This window comes from Cydia amplana, chromosome 4 (genome assembly GCF_948474715.1).
Source record: "Cydia amplana chromosome 4, ilCydAmpl1.1, whole genome shotgun sequence".
In the NCBI taxonomy this organism is placed as follows: domain Eukaryota; kingdom Metazoa; phylum Arthropoda; class Insecta; order Lepidoptera; family Tortricidae; genus Cydia; species Cydia amplana.
The window spans coordinates 5,707,310-5,731,371 of NC_086072.1; the positions used below are offsets into that span (position 1 = coordinate 5,707,310).

Genomic DNA, 24,062 nt, shown 5'->3' on the forward strand with positions numbered 1-24,062 from the left:
AATTTGCATTGTTTAAAAAATCAATTTAGTATGGGAGCAAACAGCTTGCTTGTTTAGCGATATTGTCTACAAAGATTTACCTACGTATAGGTATATTAAACCAAACAGAACACTTTTACTACTAGGTAGTAGTACCCTTTCGATTTTGTAGTAAGTACTACTACTTACGTCTTACTAGTCTTGGGTAATTGTACTAATATGGCTACCATCAGTTTGTCGCTGACATAAACGCCGTCGAGAACGTAATTTACTTTCTATACATCTCGCTCGTACTCGCATATTAGTGCAAACGAGACATATAGAAAGTAAATTACGTTCTCGATAGCGTAAATGTCAATTTTGACACTGTCAGTGACTCATGGTACGGGCTCTAGTCCACTGAAACCTTGGGTGTGTAAACGTATTACTAAAATCAATTCAACATTGCCATTCCTACCTCCGAGTCGCAGCTCTGCCGCCGCCTGCGCGCTGTCCATGTCCCGCTCCGCCACGCACTGGTACATCCCTCTGTGTGCGCGTACGACACCATGCACCCGCAGTGTCCGCTCCCCCCCTCCCACGGGCACGCCGTCGTGCAGCCAACGGACACGCGCCTCGCCCTCCACAGAACAGTTGAACATCACTGAGCTCCCGGAGTTAGCCACCTGGAAGCAATAACTTCGTATTGGAATATTAAAGACATTGAAGCAGTCTTGAAATCTGAACACAACTTACGATAATGTCTGCGAGAAAATGTAATTAAATTTCATGAAATATATTCGTCTACGTGAAACTAAACCTCTAAATTATTCCTGTAGGTATGTATTTATATTAGTAACAATTTTCTCTCAACTCTTATAGATAATATATATGATCTATCCATTCTTAGTAACTCTTATACGATATAGGCGATGCGGGTCGTTTGCTGAGGAAACCAAACTTTGTGCAGTGGAAACTTTGATATTATGCTAAAGTTTTTAAGATGCCGAAGTTTGTTTCATCATATCGCCTATTAATTAATATATTAGATAAACTCGGGTGTTTCAAAGTATATAAACATTTTCATACTCGTTTTACTTTGTGAGTTTAAGGTTATTGGCGCTTCGATTTTTTATCGCTTTTATTGAATTGTTAAATAAGGAGAAATTTATGAATAGGTTAGTACCTGAGTATTCTTAGCTAGTAGGAGTAGAAATTAGATAAGACATCTACCTGACCGGACCTGGATTTGGTCTTATCACTAGTGATCATAAATAAGTTTCAAAATGGTTTGTAAAAGGTTAATATTTCGACTTAACTTCCGTTAAGTACATAATTAACATCTTCTAACAATTTATCAAGGGAGTCACCCATGATCAGATTTTAACTTCGTTTTAAAAAGAACATCATGCAACTGCAGGTATTTTAACTCTGAAGTGGTAAAGTAAACTTGTTCTTGTGTCCCTTTGAAAACTACATAACACAATTACAGATACAATCATTCATTTGGAAAACAAATCTCATTACAACGACTGGTCCAACCCGAGCCAATCACTGGGCCATCTCGGGCACAAACAAAGGCGAGCGGGTTTGACAGGCGATCGGCGCGCACCATGCATTATTCAGCTGCCAGGACGTGACGTAACTACTGGACGGGTTGGCCCAATATGTGAATATTTCGATACCTTATTGTCCAGCGAGCTGCAAAATTGCATGGGCACATTGTGATTTCAATGAATTCATTCGTAAAGTGACTATGCAATTTTCCGACTGGTTATACTTTAAGTACCTACCCACGACTATTATTTACCCCACTGATAAAATAGGAACGTCCTATATTTATTAAAGTATTAACTCTACTTATATAATGTGGCAGGTCGTGAGTGAAAGCCGATTAGTACTCCTCGGCGAATAGTGCTAATAATTAGGAAAAAATGCAAAAACCGATAAAAGGCAATATGACCCGTTGCCGATTTAAGGGTTAAGTATACATATAATGCTTTGTTTGGAGGCTTGAAAGAAGCTGCTAAAATGTATGCACTCAGATCATCAAAAACATCAAAACGAGTTCGAAAATGGATAACTTGTGGGAACATAGGTATTATATACAAAAGATAAAAGATTTTTATTCGTGACGATCACAAAACATGTATGGACATGTACAGACAACAACGACAGAAAGAAAAGAAGAAATTAATAAGTGTGCAGCACGAAATGGACCCAACTCAGCAAATATATATATTCGTTTTCATTGGTATCTTTATAATTAATTGAAATGATATCGAATAGGTACAGTCCGTTGTTTAAATTAGTTATGTTTTTACAGACGATAGAGGACGCGCATGACGAAAAAGTCAAAAGAACGTATATTTATTTCAAAGAAACGTAAAAACTAAAGTAACATTTGAAGAATTGTTTTTGTTAATTTTTTAATAAACGGAAAGTAGATTTTAATGAAGGAGCTCACATGTAGCTAATTAATTCCAATTAATTAGGAGTTTGTTTGAATCGCGTCAAGAACTTTTAACGAACTTACGACCTTAGAATAAGGTCGATGAAATGAAGGAACTTTCAAGTCTCGTATATATTTTGATAACAACAACGTACCTAAATTACTACCACAGGCGTTATTTAAATTAGGTCTGTTTTGTGCACAAAACTTCTGCTGCTGACTGTACTTAACCCAAGAGCCCGTACCATGAGTCACTGACAGTGTCAAAAGTGACATTTACGCTATCGAGAACGTAATTTACTTTCTATACATCTCGTTTGCACTAATATGCGAGTACGAGCGAGATGTATAGAAAGTAAATTACGTTCTCGACGGCGTTTATGTCAGTGACAAACTGATGGTAGCCGTAAAGGACGAGCTCAAGCAAATCTGCAAATATAAAAATGTTTTCATATATACAGACAGATAGAAAACGTCTTCATCATCTGCACAGGTGTTCAAACCTTTATTTACGATATGAACCTATGGCAGACTGGGGCCAATATAGTTATCAGAAGGTTAGTAATATTCAAACGCTTGTTTGTAAGTACAAGAATAGAATAGCATTTTATTTACAGAAAACACGGTATATATACAAAAATCAAAGAAAGAGACATATTTACAATAGAGTGAGACAGAGATAGTTCCCCGCGCGGGGCGCGCGGAAGAGTGTGCGCGCGCGCGTGCCACTGCGCATGCGCGGCGCGAGTCGCTCTCAATAAAACTGAATTTTGCGCCGGCTGCGGTCCTTTCGCTCGCCGGCCGCCGTGGAGTCAACATCGTCTCGTCGTGCGCCGTGTCTCGCTCCGCTGCTACGCTCTCGCTGGTTGAAGACACGACGAGTCCGACGGGGATGCTGCAGGCTCCGGATATTAAACCGTCCTTCTCAGGACGATATAAAACTGCTCTTTTCAGAGCACGCAAACTGCCCTTCTCAGGGCACGTCCTGTTTCTCTGTTTAATCGCAGAGTTGTCAGTCGATCGCAAACTGTTCTTATCAGAACAATTCTGTGTTTCCGTTAAAACACACGATGTCAATCTAGTGTTCCCACAGGGTTCCCCCTCAAGCGAAGCGTACCGGCAGGCGAATAGTGCGGCCTCGGCGTGTTGTGCTCGTGCTTGTAGGTACTTGTGTGGTCGTGGTTGTGTCTGGTTCATTTCTTCGTTTCAGGATTCCTTTTTTCTGTTGTTGGTTGTTGTTGTTTTGTTGTAATGTCGGTAAACTCGGTGATACAATCGGTTGCGTAGTTTTGTTCGATGTTGTAGCTGTAGGTATACTCGTAGTTGTAGCTGTAGGTATTTTCGTTGCGATCGTAGTTGTAGTTATGTTAGGCGTTTTCGTTGAACTCGTAGCTGTAGGTATATTTGTTGCGGTCGTTGAAGTTGTAGGACTTGTAGGTATGTCCGTTGTACTCGTAGTTGTAGGTATTTCTTGCTCGGTGTCGGCGATGATGAAAGCGGGTTTTAGGCGGTCGATCGAAATATTCAACTGGCGATTAGGTAGCTGCAGTGTGAATACTTTGTCGTTGCGTTTTAGTACTCGGTAGGGTCCGTCGTAGGGTGCTTGTAGTGGCTTCTTTACGGCGTCGACTCGTACGAATACTTGTTCGCAGGTTTGAAGGTCGCGGTGGACGAAAATGGGTTTCTTGTTGCCATGCGGGATCATTGCGGTCGGCGTTAGGCTTTGTATGGTCGCTCGTAGTTTTTCGACGAAATCGGAGTCCATGGTGACATCTTCGCGCGTAGGTGTTAATAATTCGCCGGGTAGTCGTACGCTGCAGCCGTAGGTGAGTAGGGCTGGGCTTACACCGGTGTCTGTTCGTAGGGCGGCTCGTAGTCCAAGTAGAACGCTAGGTATTATGTCGATCCATGACCTCTCGATTTGTAGTCTGGCCTTGAGCGCAGCCTTGAGGCTTCTATGGAATCTCTCGCAAATTCCATTCGCTTGAGCATGGTACGGCGTTGTACGGGTTCTTTCGACGCCGAGTAAGCGGGTGAGTGACGCAAATACTCGACTCTCGAATTGCCGTCCTTGGTCGGTCGTGATGGTAGCGGGGCAGCCGAAGCGGGAGATCCAGCCTTCGTATAGAGCTTTAGCGACTTCTTCGGCGGTGATCTCGCATAAAGGTATCGCTTCGGGCCATCTAGTTGAGCGGTCGATCATGGTGAGTAGGTATCGGTGTCCGCTGGCGGTAGTAGGTAGAGGTCCTACGAGATCGATGTGAATGTGTTCGAATCTCGTAGTTGGCGGAAAACTCGAAATAGGGCTTGTGGTGTGTCGTTGAATCTTCGCACGTTGGCAGTGTACGCATACTTTTGCCCATTTGCCTACGTCGGCATTTAGTCCGGGCCAAAAGTAGCGTTGAGCGACGAGTTTTCGTGACGTTTTGATTCCAGGATGACTTATGTTGTGTACTGCGTTGAAAGCGGCACGGCGATGCTCTTCGGGTACGTAAGGTCGTAAGTGCGGCGTCGATGTTTCGCAGTAGAGTTTGACTGTAGTTCCGGGAATTGTGACTTGTTTCATCGATAGGTTGTCTTGCTGTGCGAGTGATCGGATGGTGTCGCTATCTCGCTCTTGCGCTCTTGATAGTTGTTCGTAGTCGATAGGAGATGGACTTGCGATGGCTTCGATGCGAGATAGGGCGTCTGCAGCGGCGTTTTGCGTTCCGGGTATGTGTCGTATATCAGTAGTAAATTCACTGATATACAACAGCTGACGGGTGCGGCGCGGTGATTCGTTGTTATTGCTGGTTTTGGTGAATGCGTAGGTGAGCGGCTTGTGGTCGGTGAAAATGATGAGTTCTCGGCCTTCGAACATTTTCCGGAAGTGCTTCGTACTCAGGTATATTGCAAGTAGTTCTCGATCGAAGGTACTGTAGCGAGTCTGGGCGTCTGAGAACTTCTTGGAAAAGTAGCCGAGTGGTTGCCACGTGTCGTTGATAAATTGGTTCAGTGAAGCTCCCGCGGCCTTGTCGCTCGCGTCGCTGAATATTGCTAGCGGGGCGTGATGGGAGGGGTGCGCGAGCAAAGCGGCGTTTTGGATGCTCGCTTTGCACGCGTCGAACGCTTCGTCAGCTTCGCCGTCCCAGCTAATTTCGGTCTTGTCGCGCTTTTTCGCATTGTGTAGGTATTTGCAGAGTGGTGCTTGAATTTGTGCGGCGTTTTTTATATTTTCGCGGTAAAAATTCAGCATGCCGAGGAATCTTCGTAGTTCATCGATGTTTTTCGGCTTAGGGTAATCGATGATTGCTTGAACTTTCTCGGTAGGTGGTCGAATGCCGTCTTTGCTGACTTCGTAGCCCAGGAACTTGACCGATGGCTGTCCGAATACGCATTTCGACGGGTTGATTGTGATACCGTAGTCTTCGAGTCTGCTTAGTATGGCGCGTAGATGTTTCTCGTGCGTGGCTTCGTCGGACGATGCGACAAGTAGGTCGTCGACGAATGGGAACACGAAGTCGAGGTCGCGCAGTACTTCGTGAATGAAACGTTGAAACGTCTGTCCGCAGTTTTTGAGTCCGGGGCACATTCTCGGAAATTCGAATAGGCCGAATGGAGTTATGATGGCGCTCTTTTCGACGTCTTGAGCTGCTATTGGTAGTTGTTGGTAGGCGCGGTTGAGATCCAAGGTCGAGAATGTTTGCTTGCCGGCGAGTTGGTAGGTAAAATCACGTATGCGTGGGATTGGGTAGCGGTCGGGCTTAGTGATTGCGTTAAGCCGTCGGTAATCGCCACACACACGTAATTCGCCATTCTTCTTCGGTACGACGTGAAGAGGTGATGCCCAAGGGCTTTTGCTTGGTCTGCATAGGCCCTGTTCCATCATGTTGGCAAATTCTTTCTTCACGAGTTCGTAGCGGTGCGGTGCAATCGGACGTGGTCTGCAGTGAAGTGGTGGTCCGGTTGTTTCGATGAAATGTTCAACGTTGTGTTTCGGGCTGAGCTTCATGGAGGTGAGACGAGTTGTACCAGGGTAGTCGGCAAGTATGTTGTGGTACGATTGTTTCACGTCTATACTGCGCACGGTAGGTATGTTTGCAGTACAGAGTTGTGCGTCCGTATATAGTAGGGTCTTGCCGTCGATCAGTCGTCTCCTGGTGATGTCGACTATGATGTAGTGGTAGGCCAGGAAGTCTGCACCGATGATGGGCTTCGACACTGCGGCGATGATGAACTTCCATCGGAATGGTCTTCGTAGATTGAGATCGAGCTCCAGCGTCTTCTCGCCGTAGGTAGGTATAACTGTATTATTGGCGGCGTACAGTTGGAAAGGTAGAGCTTGCGCCTTCGTGCCGGGTGTTCTTGGTAGGACGGAGATGTTCGCCCCAGTGTCTACCAAGAAGACGAGTTTGGTAGCTCGGTCTCGTACGAAGAGGCGGTGTGATTTGGTGGTAACGCCGGTTTCCGCCGCAGCCAACGTTACGCTAAGTTTTCCGATGTCGGAGTTGCCGGGATTGGTTTGAAACTGCACGGCTGTGCACATTTCTGGGCGTCCATACCAAATCGACGGTGGTAATGGCAGTACGGCATCGGCGAGCTTCTGCGGCTTCGTGGGCTTCGGTCTTGAGATTGGTTCCGTGAACGTGATGGGAAACGGCGGTTTGAGCGGCTGTAGCGTTGATTATAGTTTTCGCGCGGTTTCGAACGGAGCTCGGCGACTTCAAGTGATAGCCTTCTTATCTCGCCGATGAGGTACTGGGTGTCGAGAGCTGACGTAGACGGTTGAGGTGGTGGTGGCGGTAGCAGCGAAGGTGGTAGGACTGCGGGAGAAGAGACTGCGGCGATCTGGTGCGACGATGTTGGCGTGTGCTCCAACATTTTGTCGGCGAGCAGCGCGAGGTCCTCCAACGTAGTTTTAATTTTGAAAGCTTCGCTGACGGTAAGCACGGAGCGTATGTGTGGCGGGAGATGATCTAGCCACATCATATGTATGGTAGTCTCGGGAAACTTTTCTTTGTTGAGCGTCTTCATGCGTCGTAACAGCTGACTGGGCTTCTGCTCTCCGAGCTCGACTTGGGATAACAGCTTCTTCGTCTGGGCGCTGTTGCTCTCTTCGTACACAGAGATAAGCCGGTTCTTAATTACGGTGTAGTAGTTCTCTTCTGGCGGGGAGTAGATGAGATCGCTTATGTTCTGTATGTCTTGTTTTTCCAGCTGCGCGATCACCATCTGCGCGAGTTGCGCCTGGCTCCTCTTCAGCTCTGCAGTGGCCGCCTCGAAACTGCAGAACCAGAGTATTGGCTGGTCTCGCCAGAACGGTGGGACACGCAGAGAGAGTGATATCGCCGCTACATCGTGAGATAGGTGTGCTGCTGCCGGAGATGGGCTGGTTTCTTCCGCCGGGGCATCGCTTTTTTTCTTGTCATCGGGACCCATGTTCTTGGTTGTGATCCTCTTCTTTCTTCTTATCCAGAGTCGGTGGTCACCACTATGGCAGACTGGGGCCAATATAGTTATCAGAAGGTTAGTAATATTCAAACGCTTGTTTGTAAGTACAAGAATAGAATAGCATTTTATTTACAGAAAACACGGTATATATACAAAAATCAAAGAAAGAGACATATTTACAATAGAGTGAGACAGAGATAGTTCCCCGCGCGGGGCGCGCGGAAGAGTGTGCGCGCGCGCGTGCCACTGCGCATGCGCGGCGCGAGTCGCTCTCAATAAAACTGAATTTTGCGCCGGCTGCGGTCCTTTCGCTCGCCGGCCGCCGTGGAGTCAACATCGTCTCGTCGTGCGCCGTGTCTCGCTCCGCTGCTACGCTCTCGCTGGTTGAAGACACGACGAGTCCGACGGGGATGCTGCAGGCTCCGGATATTAAACCGTCCTTCTCAGGACGATATAAAACTGCTCTTTTCAGAGCACGCAAACTGCCCTTCTCAGGGCACGTCCAGCCAGCCTATTATGGATAGCTTTATCCATCTTTATCCACGTGATAAAATAACTGTCACTGTTTAACACCGTGGGAAAGAAAGTGACGGACACCGTTTTATCACGCTGTCACGTAGACAAGAACGACCATCATATCCGTACTGTTTCTCTGTTTAATCGCAGAGTTGTCAGTCGATCGCAAACTGTTCTTATCAGAACAATTCTGTGTTTCCGTTAAAACACACGATGTCAATCTAGTGTTCCCACAAACCTATTGTAACAATCCCACAAAAGCTGATCTAAGCTCCCTTTCATAGCTTGTGCCGCCTCACAATTCTCCATATATATTATTCGCAACCTTACCTCGCGGTGTTACAGTTCACTTCCCCTCATCTCGTATTCCAGTCGTACTCGTCAGGTGTCAGTCGACATTACACACTCAACGGCATCTTTGTACCATACGAATATACGCTGTATATCAATGCAGTAAAAACTCTGACATTTTACTGGCGAATTGCTGGATATTCCGCCGACGAGCATATGACATCGGTCGGATGTGTCTTTCGGCTAAGAATGCGTTCTGAATATTTATTTTTCAATTTTCCCGAGACGATGGGGGTTGTGATCTGAATTTAGTGTGTTCGAACGCTTTATATTTTTATCACGAGTTTCGGAAAAGTGTACTGTACATGTACGTGTATGTGACGTTCATGTAATCATTCCGTAATAAATAGGTACCTTACTTTTTTATGGAATGATTACATGAGTTTTTATAATGTAACCTACTGGTTACTGGCTTGTCGGTGAAGGAAAACATCGTGAGGAAACCTGCATACATCTGCGAAGAAATTCAAAGGTGTATGTAAAGTCCCCAATCCGCATTGGGCTAGCGTGGGGACTATAGCCCAAGCCCTCTCGCGCATGAGAGGAGGCATGTGCCCAGCAGTGGGACGTATATAGGCTCAAATTATTATTATTATTTGTATCTCCTTGGATATCACGGGCCTATAATCCCGGTTTTTTGATAGGCTTGCGTGGGGACACAGATCAAACACGTAGAGGCCCCTTGGAGAGCTTTTATGTCATGTAGAACGCCTGCTGGAACCCGTTCCCAGGTGCAACAATAGACACCCATGAACCGGTCTCAGCAGGCATTGGGACTATTGTAGAAAAAGAGAACAGTATACCTACTGGTCTATGAATTGAAGTTTGGGTGGACTATGAGACTGGGTTATTACAAAGACGTACGGACACCTGCCATAACAATGTGTTCACAAGTTATCGAGGCAGGTGGTGACTTGCCGCGCACTAGATGGGCCCCTGAAACTGCCGTCGCGAAGACGACCAGGGGCAACATCGGTGTGAGCGGCTCAGGGGTGTCGAGAGGTGTACACCGCTTTCTACCCAGTGACTGTAACTCGCGCTTACGCAAATTTCACTTCCACCCCTGGAGCATATAGCTCTAACGACTCCTCTCTGGACGGCCAATTAAGGCAAGCCAGAGCCGAGAGTCCTGCGGGTCCCCTTGGGGTTCCACTCCGACCGACGAAGACACGCCGGAGACGGAGACCCTGACCGACTCTCTGGAGCACTCGGGTCCGTGGGGTCGTTACTCCCCAACAGCTCGCCACAAGCTGCTCTGCGGGCTTATTATTATTATTATTAACCTACTGGTTACATTATAAAAACTTGAGTTCATCCTGATTAGAACATTCTTTTTTGACGTGATAACGTCTTATAAATCGATGAACACCTGTAGTAACGTATAAAAGTATGCAATTATCTTATGACGTTATCACGCACATTTTATCGTCCATAACCCGACTTTACAGACAACCAAATTTTTTTAGTTATTATGTTAATCTTACTATGTATTTAGATAAAACTTATTCATTTTTCAATAGATAACGACGAGAAAAACTATATTTCAGATCAATAAAATTCAGTTGGATCAGTTGGTCCTTAAATGTGTTTTTAAGGTACTGTTAAACCATAGTTAAAGGTAATCATGTACCTACCCATTAGGTGAAGGAATAACCACACAATGTACTTATCTACAGCATTCAAGAAATGATGAAAATGACACAGTTACCTAATTATCAGAGCGTCTGTTTGACTCACTGTGCCAAAACGGTTCAAAGGCCGAACCTTTGAGGTTAACTTAACCACGGTATCTCGCATTTTGCCGCCCGGCTGAGCCCTGTGCATTGTTAACTAGCGTTATTCCGGTTATTTGCGTTGCAATACAGCAGTTTAAATATTAGAAAATAGTAATAGAGTCTGTGCGGAAAGAGAAGAGTCGTGGAATGAATGGAGCTCAATACATTCCACGACTCTTCTCTATCCGCTCAGATTCTAGTAGTGTCATTTATGCGATTCTGGATTGGCCCACTGCTGAGAAAGATTAAAAACTGTAATTCGATCATGGATTTATTTATTTAAACTTTATTGCACAAAATATATAAAACAATGTACAAATGGCGGACTTAATGCCAAATGGCATTCTCTACCAGTCAAACAGCCAAACAGAGATACCTAGAATTTCTTAAAGAACATCTTCCTTTTAGTAGTAGTAGTTATGTAGTCTATGTAATCTGGACCCTAAAAAAGAAAGCGATTGTCTTATTCATCAAAATCAGGTCCGCTTTAAAATTAGCTGTGCTGTAGTAATATAGAAACTGTAGATAAGTAGAAGCTTAAAAATGTTACCGTATTAAAATCCTTTTAGCAACATAGTTTGCTTAATCCTGAATAAGTATTTTCTAGAACGTCTTTAGGTATTCTTTACAGCATATTTTATAACATATACAGCTCAAAACGCCTAATTTTTTACCTCACGAAAGGTTAACAAAATAGCCAAGTTTCCGAAGGTATTTAATGTATTTATTCGACCTTTACTAAATTTAAATAGGTCGTCTAGAATGTTCAAAATTCAAGTCCAGCAAACTTTACTTACTAAGATGAACTTGGTTGGTACTGACTAAATATCTGAGTAAGAATCTTAATGTAAATTCTTGAATATAAATAAAATGTAACTAGCGCCAAATATATTATGTATTTCTGCCCATCGCTATCTTGAAAGACATACCTACTAATAGTCGGAATTCAGACTGTTTTTAAATCTCGCGTAGTTTTATTAGGTTTTTTTTACTAGGTACTAATACAGTTTTCGGCCTTCCACTCAGACATACTTAAGTAATTATACCTAATTCAGTAATTCCACTCAATGATCATATGGAAAAATATGGCTAAAATTAAGTACCTACTACAAAATGTAGTTAGCTCAAAAGATAATAAAGAAAGTCAAACAGGTATATACAGAAGTGATGGCAGAGTAAAATGATGAAGAATGAAATTGTAGGTACCTGTAGCTGAGGATGTACAGAAGCCACCAGTCTTCCCCGGACCGTCAATCGAGCGTCACGTCTCTGTTCTCCATACTGATTGTGGGCACGGCAAGTCCACACACCGGCGTCCGCTGGCTGAGCCCGACGAATAATCAGGACTTGATCGGACACGGATATACGGATGCTGTTTGACACGGGACTGAGACGGCCGTTGCTGTGACGGAACCAGCTGGAAAAAATAATTTAATTACAACCGTTTGATAAAAACATCACACGAACGGTTGTTTAGGAAATTCCTGGGGAAAAACCTTTCGAGTAGTGGACGCACAGAACATATTAAAGAGGTTAGAATGGCTATCGCGCGCAGTTAGTATCGGAACCGGTGTCGCCGCTCGTTCCTCTCCACATTTACTAACACTCGCGGAACGGTAGTAAAAACTTATGTGCGTGGTGAATGGATAGGCCTCCTTTAGACAGATTTGATGTCTGGCTTCTTAATCTGAAGGTTATTGTGGCGCAAAAGGCATGTTTACTTCGTTTTTCGGTCAGCGCGGGCGAGTAGCATGCGAGCGTTTGCTCAAAACCAGCGGCGACACGTATCCTGCTCGCATCGCCATTCTAACTTGTTCTGTGAGTAGACGTCTTGGCTTTGTTCATTAAGTTTTTCCTTATTGACTTTGTACATTTCTCTAGTAAGTTAATTTCTTTATGACACTAAATACAAAGAATTTTGTTTTTGAAAATACAGAGAATTTGTTTGTAGTATAGGGAAAACGCTAGGTTGAAGAAGAACATAGTATAGGGCACAAAAGCTACATTTATTTATTAGAGACACGATGTTGTCTCAATTCTCAATATTAGTTTACACCTACAATAAGCTATTATTTACACAGAACACAGACAAGCTGGCAAATACAATTGAAACTGTCGAATTATTGTCAACATTGGTTGAATTAATTGAGTGGCCCATCGAACGGATGCTTGATTAAACTCGCCTTCTTATGGGAATCAATTTATTTCCGACCCACATAAAAACATCTATGGAAGAATTCAGTTGGAAATTGATTAAATTATAATTTCAATTTGAATAAAACTCATCAAAAGTGCTATCATTTTATGAAGTCACAAAATTTGAACGTTATAAATTAACAATTCCATTTCTGCAGTATTCTAAAGCTGCTGTACAATGGGATATCGTCGGACAATCTAAGTGACGGATCGCAAACACGTTTGCCCGTTTTAATGCTTGGGTTCTTTAGATCAACCAACTTATTAATTAGTGCCAGTTTGGCCTTATGCCGTACAGCTAAAATGATTGCTCGTATCCATTTTTCGTGTAGGCGCACGTTGCACGTGCATGCTAAAAAAAAAGTGATGTCCTCAGAAAGTGACGTAGGTACTCAGAATGTGACGACCTCAGAAAGTGACAAACTCAGAATGTGACGTTCTCAGAAAGTGACGTCCTCAGAACGTGACCTAACTCGAAAGTGACCCTCCTACTCCGCCTAAACCGCGCTCGTCACACATGTTAGTCATTTGGAAGTTAATTCATTTCAAATACTTATAAGTCGGTACATAAGTAGTTTAACTTTGAGCCTACGAAAGATGACATTTTTGATACGACGACGGCAATCATGTCGTTCAGCTATCTTAGCACCTACATTGCACATATTATATAAAACGCCGAGTGACATAGTAAAGTATATATTCAGAGGAAAGAATTTTACTCGCAGACATTTGAATTTAAATATACCTGTATGTCGGAGGTGGGCTTCCAATAGCGCAGCATACTAGTCGAATGTCTCCTCCCTGCACGACGGTCTCGTCCTCTGATATCATCAGCATTCGTGGTGCCATGCTTCCTGAAGGATCTGTTCACAAAAAAATACTTGATCGTAAGTCACATAAGTACCTACCTCTATTTAGAACTCTGATTTAAACTTTCACGATTTTTACACAATATCATTTCTACACACACAATATATTTCTAGGCCAATTTAAACGTACACTGACATCAGAATTATACCTGACAGATATAATTTAGTTACCTATCGTGGGTCTCGCTCGCACCAATAAATGTACGAACAAGTACGACCGAAATACACGATAGCTAAATGATGTCAGTGTACGTTCGAATTGGCCGGTATGAGACCCGAAACCTCCTACCGACCCTATCAAAATAAGATCAAAATCGTAACAAAATGTTAGATCAGAATTGGCTACCGTGATAGTGAGTAATAAGAGTAATGTTGCTAAGGCCATAGAGAAATATAGTAAGACAAGAGTGCTAGATGTTGACACTGAAAATAATAGTCTTTTTGGTACCAAAGCTGATGTATGGAGTGAGCAATCTATGTTTTTTTTCTCTATGCTAAGGCTAAACTTGTACCTATATCGGAAAAAAAGTTGTTCGTTGACGATATTGTTTTACAACTTTTACATAACTGAGGATTCGCCTTAAGAACGGAACTTCACAAGAACACATAAAAGACACCTACTAATGGTATTGTACTCATACTTAACTGCAAACTCTTTAAGTGCTTTTATAGAGAAATAAATATACGTAACTGGCTTAATCGGTAACTCTGTACCATAAAAAACATACCTAGCAAGCGAGCGAAATATAAACTTAAGTGTTCTCCAAGTTACCATACCGCCGATAAAATGTAAAATTGGTCCCAACGAGCCCGCAAAGTGCGCTGGATAAAGAAATCGAGCAACAGGTCTGTATTGCGAGCGAATATTGGACGGAAAATATAGGGATTTGTTACGAAAACGACTGAGAATTGGAAAGAAGCATGAAATCTTTTTACTCATAGCAGCCCAGGTTTACACGTCAGCGCGAAGAGTAATGTGTTTACGTTATCGGCATTCTCGGCAATAACCCATTTGGGAATCGTTTTAATTTTGAACAAATTTAAGTGCTGCAAGATTTTTTTTGTCTTGTTTTCGTTGATGTAAGCCAAACGGTCCTCACTAGAATTACCGGCGACCGGTTGCTCTTTGTTATGTAGGATTGTTAAGCTTAATCTAATACCTTTAAACGAGCAATTCTTGTTTATTTATATACATATTTATTTATTTATATATATATATATATTTCGGGGATCTCGGAAACGGCTCTAACGATTTCGATGAAATTTACTATATGGGGGTTTTCGGGGGCGAGAAATCGATCTAGCTAGGTCTTATCTCTGGAGAAACGCGCATTTTCGAGTTTTTATATGTTTTCCGAACGAAGCTCGGTCACCCAGATATTGATTATTATATGGAACAACAACGTAGTACGTCAGGTTTATACGTATTTAGTTAAGAATGCTGTCTGGGGTTCTAGCCAAGTGTCAGTGGTTTCTAGCTCTTTAAAATATCTATATATACCGTAAAATTATAAAACTTTGCCATTTAACATAACTTTGCCCACCGCGTTTGTTTCTGAAGAAAGTGAAGAATCTGTATCTGTAACTACTTAAGTTATTTCGGTTTTACTCAACTGTGACGCGGTGGAGAACTGTTAAAGGGCAAAGTTTTATACTTTTTAACGTTTGTAAACTCACGTGAAACAGCCAATAAAGCTGAAGCGCTCCGTCTTTTCTCTCCCGTCAACGTGTGTTGAGCTTCGCAGGAGTATGGACTGGTGTCGTCGGGTCTGGCGTCACGGACCACGAGAACGTCGCCTCTGCTGCCCGCGACGATGTAGCGGCCACCTGTACGATAATAATTTAATAATTATGTTCTTTTAACAATCTTCTCACATATAATTCAAATAGTATTTCTACCGTTAATAACGGTTAATGTTGCGTTGTTTTTCCCTTTTGTAACAGAGCAAGAACCGGCTCTTCCTAATTTATCTGGTTCATAAAAATAGTTTCATTAAACACTTAAGAAAGACTGTCAAAATATTTACCGCCGTTATGCCACAGGTCGCTAAATATTAAAAGCCAATGCTAGACATCATTGGAATTGTCTTGGTAATTAAGGGCGGGTTATTATATTCAGATGCAGGCGTTGCAGCTATAATTTTATAGAGAACTGTCGAATTTTCCACAATTTTCCATATATTTAACTGGAAGAGATCCCTCATAGGGATAAGTTCGCCTTTGTACTTCTCACTACTTGTCTGTTATTTTTAATATGTCTTTTTGTACAATAAAGAGTTTACTACTACTACTACTACTACTACTACTACTACTACTACTACTACTACTACTACTACTACTACTACTATTATTTATTTTCAACCGTCTCAGTGGAAATACTGATAATCTGTTACATTTTAGTCGAACATTTCAAAGAGCAGACTAAAATATATAAGACTGTGTGTGACGTGCGAGAGTGGACTAGGAAGTGCTCATGACTTGGAGATTAAGGTGCCGATAGAACGGCTCGTATTAAACAGTAGCTAAAGTCTAGTATTTCCACTCGTCATATTGTACTGGGGCATAAACTTTTGAATTTTTTAAATATAATCTAAAAATTGAACATGTTTAATCCATGAGGTCTCGGAGAAAACTCTGTTGGCCGTAAAAATGGCATACATAACTAGCAAAAAGCAGAGCTTTGTAAGGGCTCGCGGAGTTTTTCTACCTAAACGTACCGGACCGCGACTTTGATCCAGTCCGAGGCTTGTTCCATGTTCAATCGAGTGGGTAAGTAATAAGTCCGTTAAGGACGCAGCTATAAGTGAGAGCAAGAAAGAAATATGCCTACTAATTGGCCCTCGGTCGCTGTCCGGTACGCCTGTCTGATACAACTTTTACTTTGTCCATTAAAAACGTGTCCAGACGACAGAATCAAATTGCCAATATCATCCACACGTAATATACAATTTCATAAGCCCTTATACATCCTACACGGTCGCCCAGTACTTCTTGTAAGGAAGCCAACTGGCTTTTCTTTTCTGGCAATGTTGGGTCAGCGAGCCAATGTCCTTGAATTTATTTATGCGTCCACACCACACAATTGAGCGTAAAACTATCCCGTCTGGACACCTACTGGCGGTAATCATGCTGCTCCGCACATAAACTTATGTATAATTTGCTCTCTTAAGTGCTCATCAAGACGAGTGAGATGACCAAAACAGCGTGTGCCTATGTTGCAACAAACGTGAGTTCCATTAAATACTGCCAGGGTTCAGCTACAGCTATATCGTGAGTATCTCCTAAGTGCTCAAAAAGACGAGTCGGATGACCAAAACAGAGTGAGCCTATATTGTATAAAACCCGAGCTCTACTAGGTACCTACTGCCAGAGTTCAGCATCAGCTACCTTGGGTACTACTCTACCAAGTGATCATCATGACGAGTCGGATGTCCAAAACAGCGTGTTTCTATGTTGCACCAAACCCGAGTTCCACTAGGTGCTGCCAGGGTTCAGCATCAGCTCTATCTTGGGTACTACTCTCCTAAGTGCTCATCAAGACGAGTCGGATGTCCAAAACATCGTGTGCCTATATTGCAAACCTGAGTTCCACTAAATACTGCCAGGGTTCAGCTACAGCTCTATTTTGGGTATCTCCCAAGTGCTCAAAAAAAACGAGTCGGATGACCAACAGCGTTTGCCTATGTTGCACCAAACCTGACTTCCAATAGGTACTGCCAGGGTTCAGCATCAGCTCTATCTTGGGTATTGCTCTCCCAAGTGCTCATTCTGACGAGTCGGATGTCCAAAACAGCGTGTATCTATGTTGCACCAAACCTGAGTTCCAGTAGGTACAGCCAGGGTTTAGCATCAGCTCATCAGCTCTATCTTGGGTACTGCTCTCCCAAATGCCCATCAAGACGTGTCGGATGACTAAAACAGCGTTTGCCTATGTTGCACCAAACCTGAGTTCCACTAGGTACAGCCAGGGTTCAGCATCAGCTCTATCGTACTGCTCTCCCAAGTGCTCATCAAGACGTGTCGAATTATAACATGACTGATCAGTTCATCGGCATCACAGAACAGAACATACGAGTAATTTGACCTCCGCAGTGAATATGTCGTAGTCCGATCGTATAATCCGCCGTATTACATTACGGCTAGACGTTTTCAAAAACAGGAGCGTTTTGAAATGCGGCGGTTCGACGATTAGCCGGATTGTCATTGCGATACGTTCTTCAATAAGGCGGCCTACGTGTAGCCGCATTGTATCTAAGTACTATTTAGATTGTAGAGTGACCAGTTCTTTCGGTCGCCTACGTAACCGGAGTTTGACAATGTTTCCCATTTAATTTATTTTTACTATGGTCCCACCGCACTACATGTTTCTTTTTCAAAACATTTCCTTCACAACTTAAATAGACGGAGCCCCGCAAATGCGGGGCTCCTATTCCTGGGCGGTTTGCCCTTCGGGCATCTGAAGCTACCTAACCTAACGAACCTAACCTACTTACCTACCTACGCTTTTTTCCCTAAAGTGTAATGTTTTCACGGACGTCTCACTAAATCAATAGGTAGGTAAGTTAGGTTCGTTAGATAGCTTCAGATGCCCGAAGGGCAAACCGCTCAGAAATGGGAGCCCCGCGAGGCCGGGCTCCATTTAGTTGAGTTGCGAAGGAAATGTTTTTTTGAAAAGAAACAGTTCGACGAACTCCAGATTTGATGGACACCCCAGCGTTTTTCATAGTTTGTTGTAGCGCCACGAGTGTTAAAAATGGGAACTAAAAACTGTCAAAGCGGCGGCTAATGACTCGCTGTATTACATTACGGCTAGCCGTGTTGAAGAACGTATGGCGCCGAATACATTCCGGCGCATTTCAAAACGCCCCTTTTTTTGAAAACGGCTAGCCCTAATGTAATACGGCGGATTATACGATCCGACTGCGACAAATATACAGCAAGATTATTGTTCCAGTATTGCTAAATTGCTAAATTGGGAATCACACCGAGCGAAGCGAAATGGGTCTGAATCCAAAATTTTAACCCTTTTTAGGGTTCCGTACCCAAAGGGTAAAAAACGGGACCCTATTACTAAGACTTCGCTGTCCGTCTGTCCATCCGTCCATTCGTCCGTCCGTCCGTCCGTCCGTCTGTCACCATGCTGTATCTCATGAACCGCGATAGCTAGACAGTTGAAATTTTCACAAATGATGTATCTCTGTTGCCGCTATAACAACAAATACTAAAAATAAAATAAAATAAATATTTAAGGGGAGCTCCCATACTACAAACACGATTTTTTTGCTCTATTTTTATTGATGGTGCGGAACCCTCCATGCGCGAGTCCGACTCGCACTTGGCCGGTTTTTTTGTGTTCATCGTTGTTAACACATAGTACATTGACACGAATTTTAATTCATAATTTTTCTAACAGATGGCGCTAGTAGTCATACAAAGTGTTATTCCTTTATTTTATTTTATTAAGTTGATAAAATGATATTTTTATGTTTTATAACACATCTAGACATTAATTTAAATTACTATGTTAAATTTCAAACCTATAAGTGCGATAGTTTTTCCGTAAAGTGTACCACAAGAATGCATAGTTTGTCGAATAGTGATAGGGCTCGCTTCGCTCGCCCTAATAAGTTAATAACGCACCTACTTATATTATTATTGTCATATTATGCGTAAAAGAGCGGCATCCCTAATATCCCTATTGCATAGAGTGCAGGACAGCACCAACAGTCTCCTGAGCGCATTTGTCGACAGAGTAGACTGCTCACTGATGAGGCGTTGGGATCAATTACACGAACCCAACGCATCATCAAAATAAATAGTATTAAGTAGTTTTAGGTATTTATTCTTTTACAAATTGTACACTAACATAGATATAGGTAGTTAAATTATATATATATACTCGTATTTTTTGTACTAACACTATATGGGATTTGTGCCTGAATTAAATAATGTTCATTTCATTTCATTTCATATAGGTAATTATGTATGGCCTTTATGTTCTAATATTTACAACACAATCAGGAATAACAAAAAGTTTGAATTTATAATGATGGAGGCGCTATAAAATATTTGTATTTTATTGAATAGGTACCTACATATTAAAATTTAGCTAACAATTCACCTGAAATTGAACGATGTTTACACGTAAATTCAATTTTACTTGACTATGAACAACCTCAAAACGCTCTAACCCCGAGCTCTAACCCACCGAACGCGATGCCCCTTCAAACTGGCAGCCCATAAAACAAATAAAAAGAAATATGGATCGTCGTTTTTTATACTCAATAAAACAGTCTACTTAATACTTGGCAGTAAAGTTGTTCCCTAGCGCCCGTCGTGAGCTCGGGCCATTCGCTGTTTGCTCTCCTACCCCCGGTTTACGATCAGATAACTTTCACTCGCGAGTTTTTCAATGAATTCTAAATGTGGTACTACGACATCTTGCGTCTCATTTTGTTTAGGGATCCACTTATATGCAAGGAAAAATAAACGAAAAAGTTTTGGCATAATAACAAGTCAGTTTTGCAACTGTAATGAGGACATATTTGTGTTAAAGCGCCATTTATACAAAAATGGATGTAAGAAAATAATTTGTTTTGCAATAATAATAGCAGTAGCGGTGGTGGCCGAGTAGATATGACGCCCGACTTTCAATCCGGAGGTCGCGGGTTCAAATCCTGGCTCGTACCAATGAGTTTTTCGGAACTTATGTACGAAATATTTGATATTTACCACTAGCTTTTCGGTGAAGGAAAATATCGTGAGGAAACCTGCATACATCTCCGAAGAAATTCAAAGGTGTATGTGAAGTCCCCAATCCGCATTGGGCTAGCGTGGAGATTATAGCCCAAGCCCTCTCGCGCGGGAGAGGAGCCCTGTGCCCAGCAGTGGGACGTATAAAGGCTAAATTATTATTATTATTATTTTATAATAAATTACATATATTATTGTAATTCCGCACGTACAGCAAAATAATTATAAAACTCGTCCCGCGCCATGCCCCTTCCATAACACGTACCTAATTTCCTAGATATACATATACAAATGTCAAACATATTGTATATTGTATTATAAAAGCGCTCTAAAGCAGTGTTGATTTCCCGACTTTCAAGAACTTCTTCCCAAGATTTTCTTTTATTCTTAGAACCCTTCTCATAAAATGTTTTGCGCGCCTGCTCGATCAACTGGCCGATGCGACGATAATGTCCACTTTGTCGTGCGTCGCCTCACAGACTAGGTTTCACAACGCTTTCTATGCTTACTCAGTCTGAAGATCAAGAGGCACAGATAAACTGACGTTCAAGAGTCTTGTTTGGCGAGTGTTTTGACAAGTTCGAGTTATCAATAATAAAGGGAGAAAGAGCTATACCTATTAGTGACAACGTACCTAATATTGTTGGTTAGATAGAGTCTGTGCGGAAAGAGAAGAGTCATGGAATGTATGGGGCCCAATACATTCCACGACTCTTCTCTTTCCGAACAGATTCTACCCGGGTTTCTCTGTAATTAATTACCCGGTCAAATTTTAACGGATTCACATATTTTCGATATTTTTCATAAATTCATCTATAAAAATTGAGTCATTTCGAACTATCGCGGCTTATCGCTCTTTGAGTTAAATGTAACTTTTCTATTGTTAATACATCATTACATACAGCACACGGAATTTAAACTAAAAAGATTTATCATAAAATCATAACCGAGCAATACAAATAAAACTTTGTTTCGCTGGCGAATTAGCTCTTCCACGTCCTTAGTTCCCTGCGGCACTATTTCTCGCAACTGCATCAAAGACGGACATTAAACTTGCATTAACGCTCCGAGTTTTATTGAAACTTTTAATTTTGCATTCATTCGGCAGCCCCGCGAAGTTTGCCGTGCGATTTAAGATCTTTATTCGATTCTTCGTCTTTTTTCTGGAATAATATAAGCTTCATCAAGTTCTTCGATATTTTATCATAAATTACAATACTTTAAAAGCGTTTCTTTAATGTTCACTAATAGCATAACTTGAAAATCTTTTTATGTTTTAAGAAGGTAATTTCGCCATTGTTTTTTACATTGATAATATATATATTATAAAAATATTGAACTAATTAAAAATCTACTTGACTTCCCAATTCAAAGGCTACTTATTACCTCTAGTCTGTTATTGAAGCTGAAATGGTAAACTAGCTTCTATAAAATAGTAGGTCGGACGGTAAATATTATTTGACATTCTACAAGAATGTATCCACAATTTATCAACAGATAAGATAATATGACAAACATTTGTCTTGGTAACAAAGTTATTTGCTTAGTCCTTCATAACTCAATAGCGGAATAGCAGAGAATATCCAGTCGGATGATTTTAATATGGGCTCAATTGAAACAACCCTCGTCAACGCTATCACTATTATAATTCGACCCACCTTTAGTTATGTCTAGGCGCTAAGGTATAGCATGAATTTGATTATTAAAAGAATAATTTTGACTTAAAAGCGTATTAATATACCTATTACTTATTAGTGCAAATTAGGCGGTACTATAATAATATGTACCTACCATATTTTTAAAATTTGAATATTCATGAAAGAGTGCAGGTGGACCTTCTAACTACTCGTATTGCTTTAGAATGCAAGGAATTCCTCCAAATAAAAATCAAGGTGACACGAATGATAATTAATTGGTGTAAAAGTAATCCAGTTACTGGTAACAGGGCAATTAAAATATCCAAAATAACTATTGAATCGAGCGTATAAAAATCCGAAATTATCAATCAGCTTTAACAAACACTGTCAATAGGTATTAATATTTTAATGAAATTTAATATTAAATACCCCAGGAATTACTCGTATTAGGCGGGTCAATTTATCTATCACCAGACCGTTGGTCTACCTCGTTTGACGCATCCGTGTTGCTTTTTGGATCAAGTGGTTCCCTTTTCTGCCCTATCGATCAATTTTGTACCGCGGTGTACCAATCGTACCTACCCTATATCTGTATAAATGTGGCATTTTAATCCCATTGTGCGTAGCCACAACCATCGAGGCGTGATATCTCTGTAAGTCTCTCTATTAATTAAGACATTACATTATACATAAGATAAGCCATATATCCGATTATAGCAGACAAACACACCTGAATACATGTTCTAATAATTACTCAAACTGGATTACGGAGCAAACAATGACATTAATTATGTCTAGGGGATTTAAGTTTTAGGTGATATTGGTACACAAGGTATGGTATAGGGTATAGGTAGTATTGATCTGTGAAACGAGATCGGTAATTTAAACGTCAACAAGATACAAGACAAGATATTGTACCTATTCATGTTAATTCTCATAATAGAATAATAACCCATCATATTAGGGACACCACACTAATGTAACTTTCCGATAATCAGGTAATTTACGAGTAGGAGTTTACAAAACTATGCATAAATATGCGTGACAAAAAAGGCTCTTATTCCCTACGAGCGTAGCGAGTGATTCGAAAATGGGATCTTGAGCGTTACGAGGGTTTCAAGGCCCGAGGGTTAAATAAACTTTGCCACAGAGGGTTCCGTTTTTTTCCTTTTGAGGTACGAAACCCTAAAAACAACCCTAAAATCAGGGCACAACCCCTTATTTGGAACGCTTTCAATAGTCTAACAGTAAAACAATATAAATATTTCGAACATCTCGCAATTAAATTACCTACTTTGTGATGAATATGGGTGAGCACACATTGAGTCCGTAAATGATTCAAATGACAGTACCTAAGTGCCCAATTCAAGAGAACTCAAGCGGCGTATCCTAAAAACAAAAGCAATCTTCAGAAAAGCGTGTAAATAAAACTCGGTCAATTCCTCCGCTACAAAGGAGCCAAATTGAAATTGAACATTTCTAATTACTCATTAAGTGTCCCGTAATCGAAAAAGAAAGGAAACCTCCCCGAAATGAAACGTTAATCGAATTTCTGAAGAGAATTAGAACACATAAAGAAATCGCTTGTTTCTGCTCGGGACAGCTTTGTCGCCGTCGTAAAAATCCTCTATTTTCGCCGCTTCACCCTTGCTCGCCGACAATAATTCGCGTCTTGGCGGGAATTTAATCCTGGGTGCTTTGGGAAATCGTGCAATCAGCTTACACATTTTTCTAAAGAAATAGATTACATGTAGTTTTAGCTTAAGCAATGTTAGTTTTTCTTTTTAACTCATAACATCTATGCGTTTTGAACGACATTCAGAATTATCAATATTATACGACTTTGACACGACTCACTGTGCATCTCGCGCGCTAATAACGGAAGCTATTGCATCATATCAATATAGATTTTAAAGTCTGTATAGGCCTCTTTTTTTAAATCCCATTTCTGAAGCAAAATTGAGACTTGACTGACTGTAATGATAGATGAATATTCTATTTATGGTCAGTTGCACCAAACTGTTTGTCATCGTTAAAGAGTTCGTTAGATTTTATCATTGGAAAGTTTCATAGTAAACCGCCGCAGCACGCCGGGTGACGTTGAACAGTTTGTCTAGTGCGGGTG

At 41.6% G+C, this 24,062-nt stretch overlaps 1 protein-coding gene across 1 annotated transcript in view; it reads right to left on the minus strand.

The window, feature by feature from the left end:
- LOC134647498 (cell adhesion molecule Dscam2-like) overlaps positions 1 to 24,062 on the minus strand; it is a 62,096-nt gene that overhangs the window by 32,351 nt on the left and 5,683 nt on the right. Inside the window, exons 2-5 of the mRNA XM_063501849.1 lie at positions 15,225 to 15,374; positions 13,424 to 13,541; positions 11,689 to 11,899; positions 437 to 644 (exon numbers count right to left, since the gene is read on the minus strand). Of these exons, the coding sequence (XP_063357919.1) occupies positions 437 to 644; positions 11,689 to 11,899; positions 13,424 to 13,541; positions 15,225 to 15,374 (687 nt within the window). The remainder of the gene's footprint in view (positions 1 to 436; positions 645 to 11,688; positions 11,900 to 13,423; positions 13,542 to 15,224; positions 15,375 to 24,062) is intronic.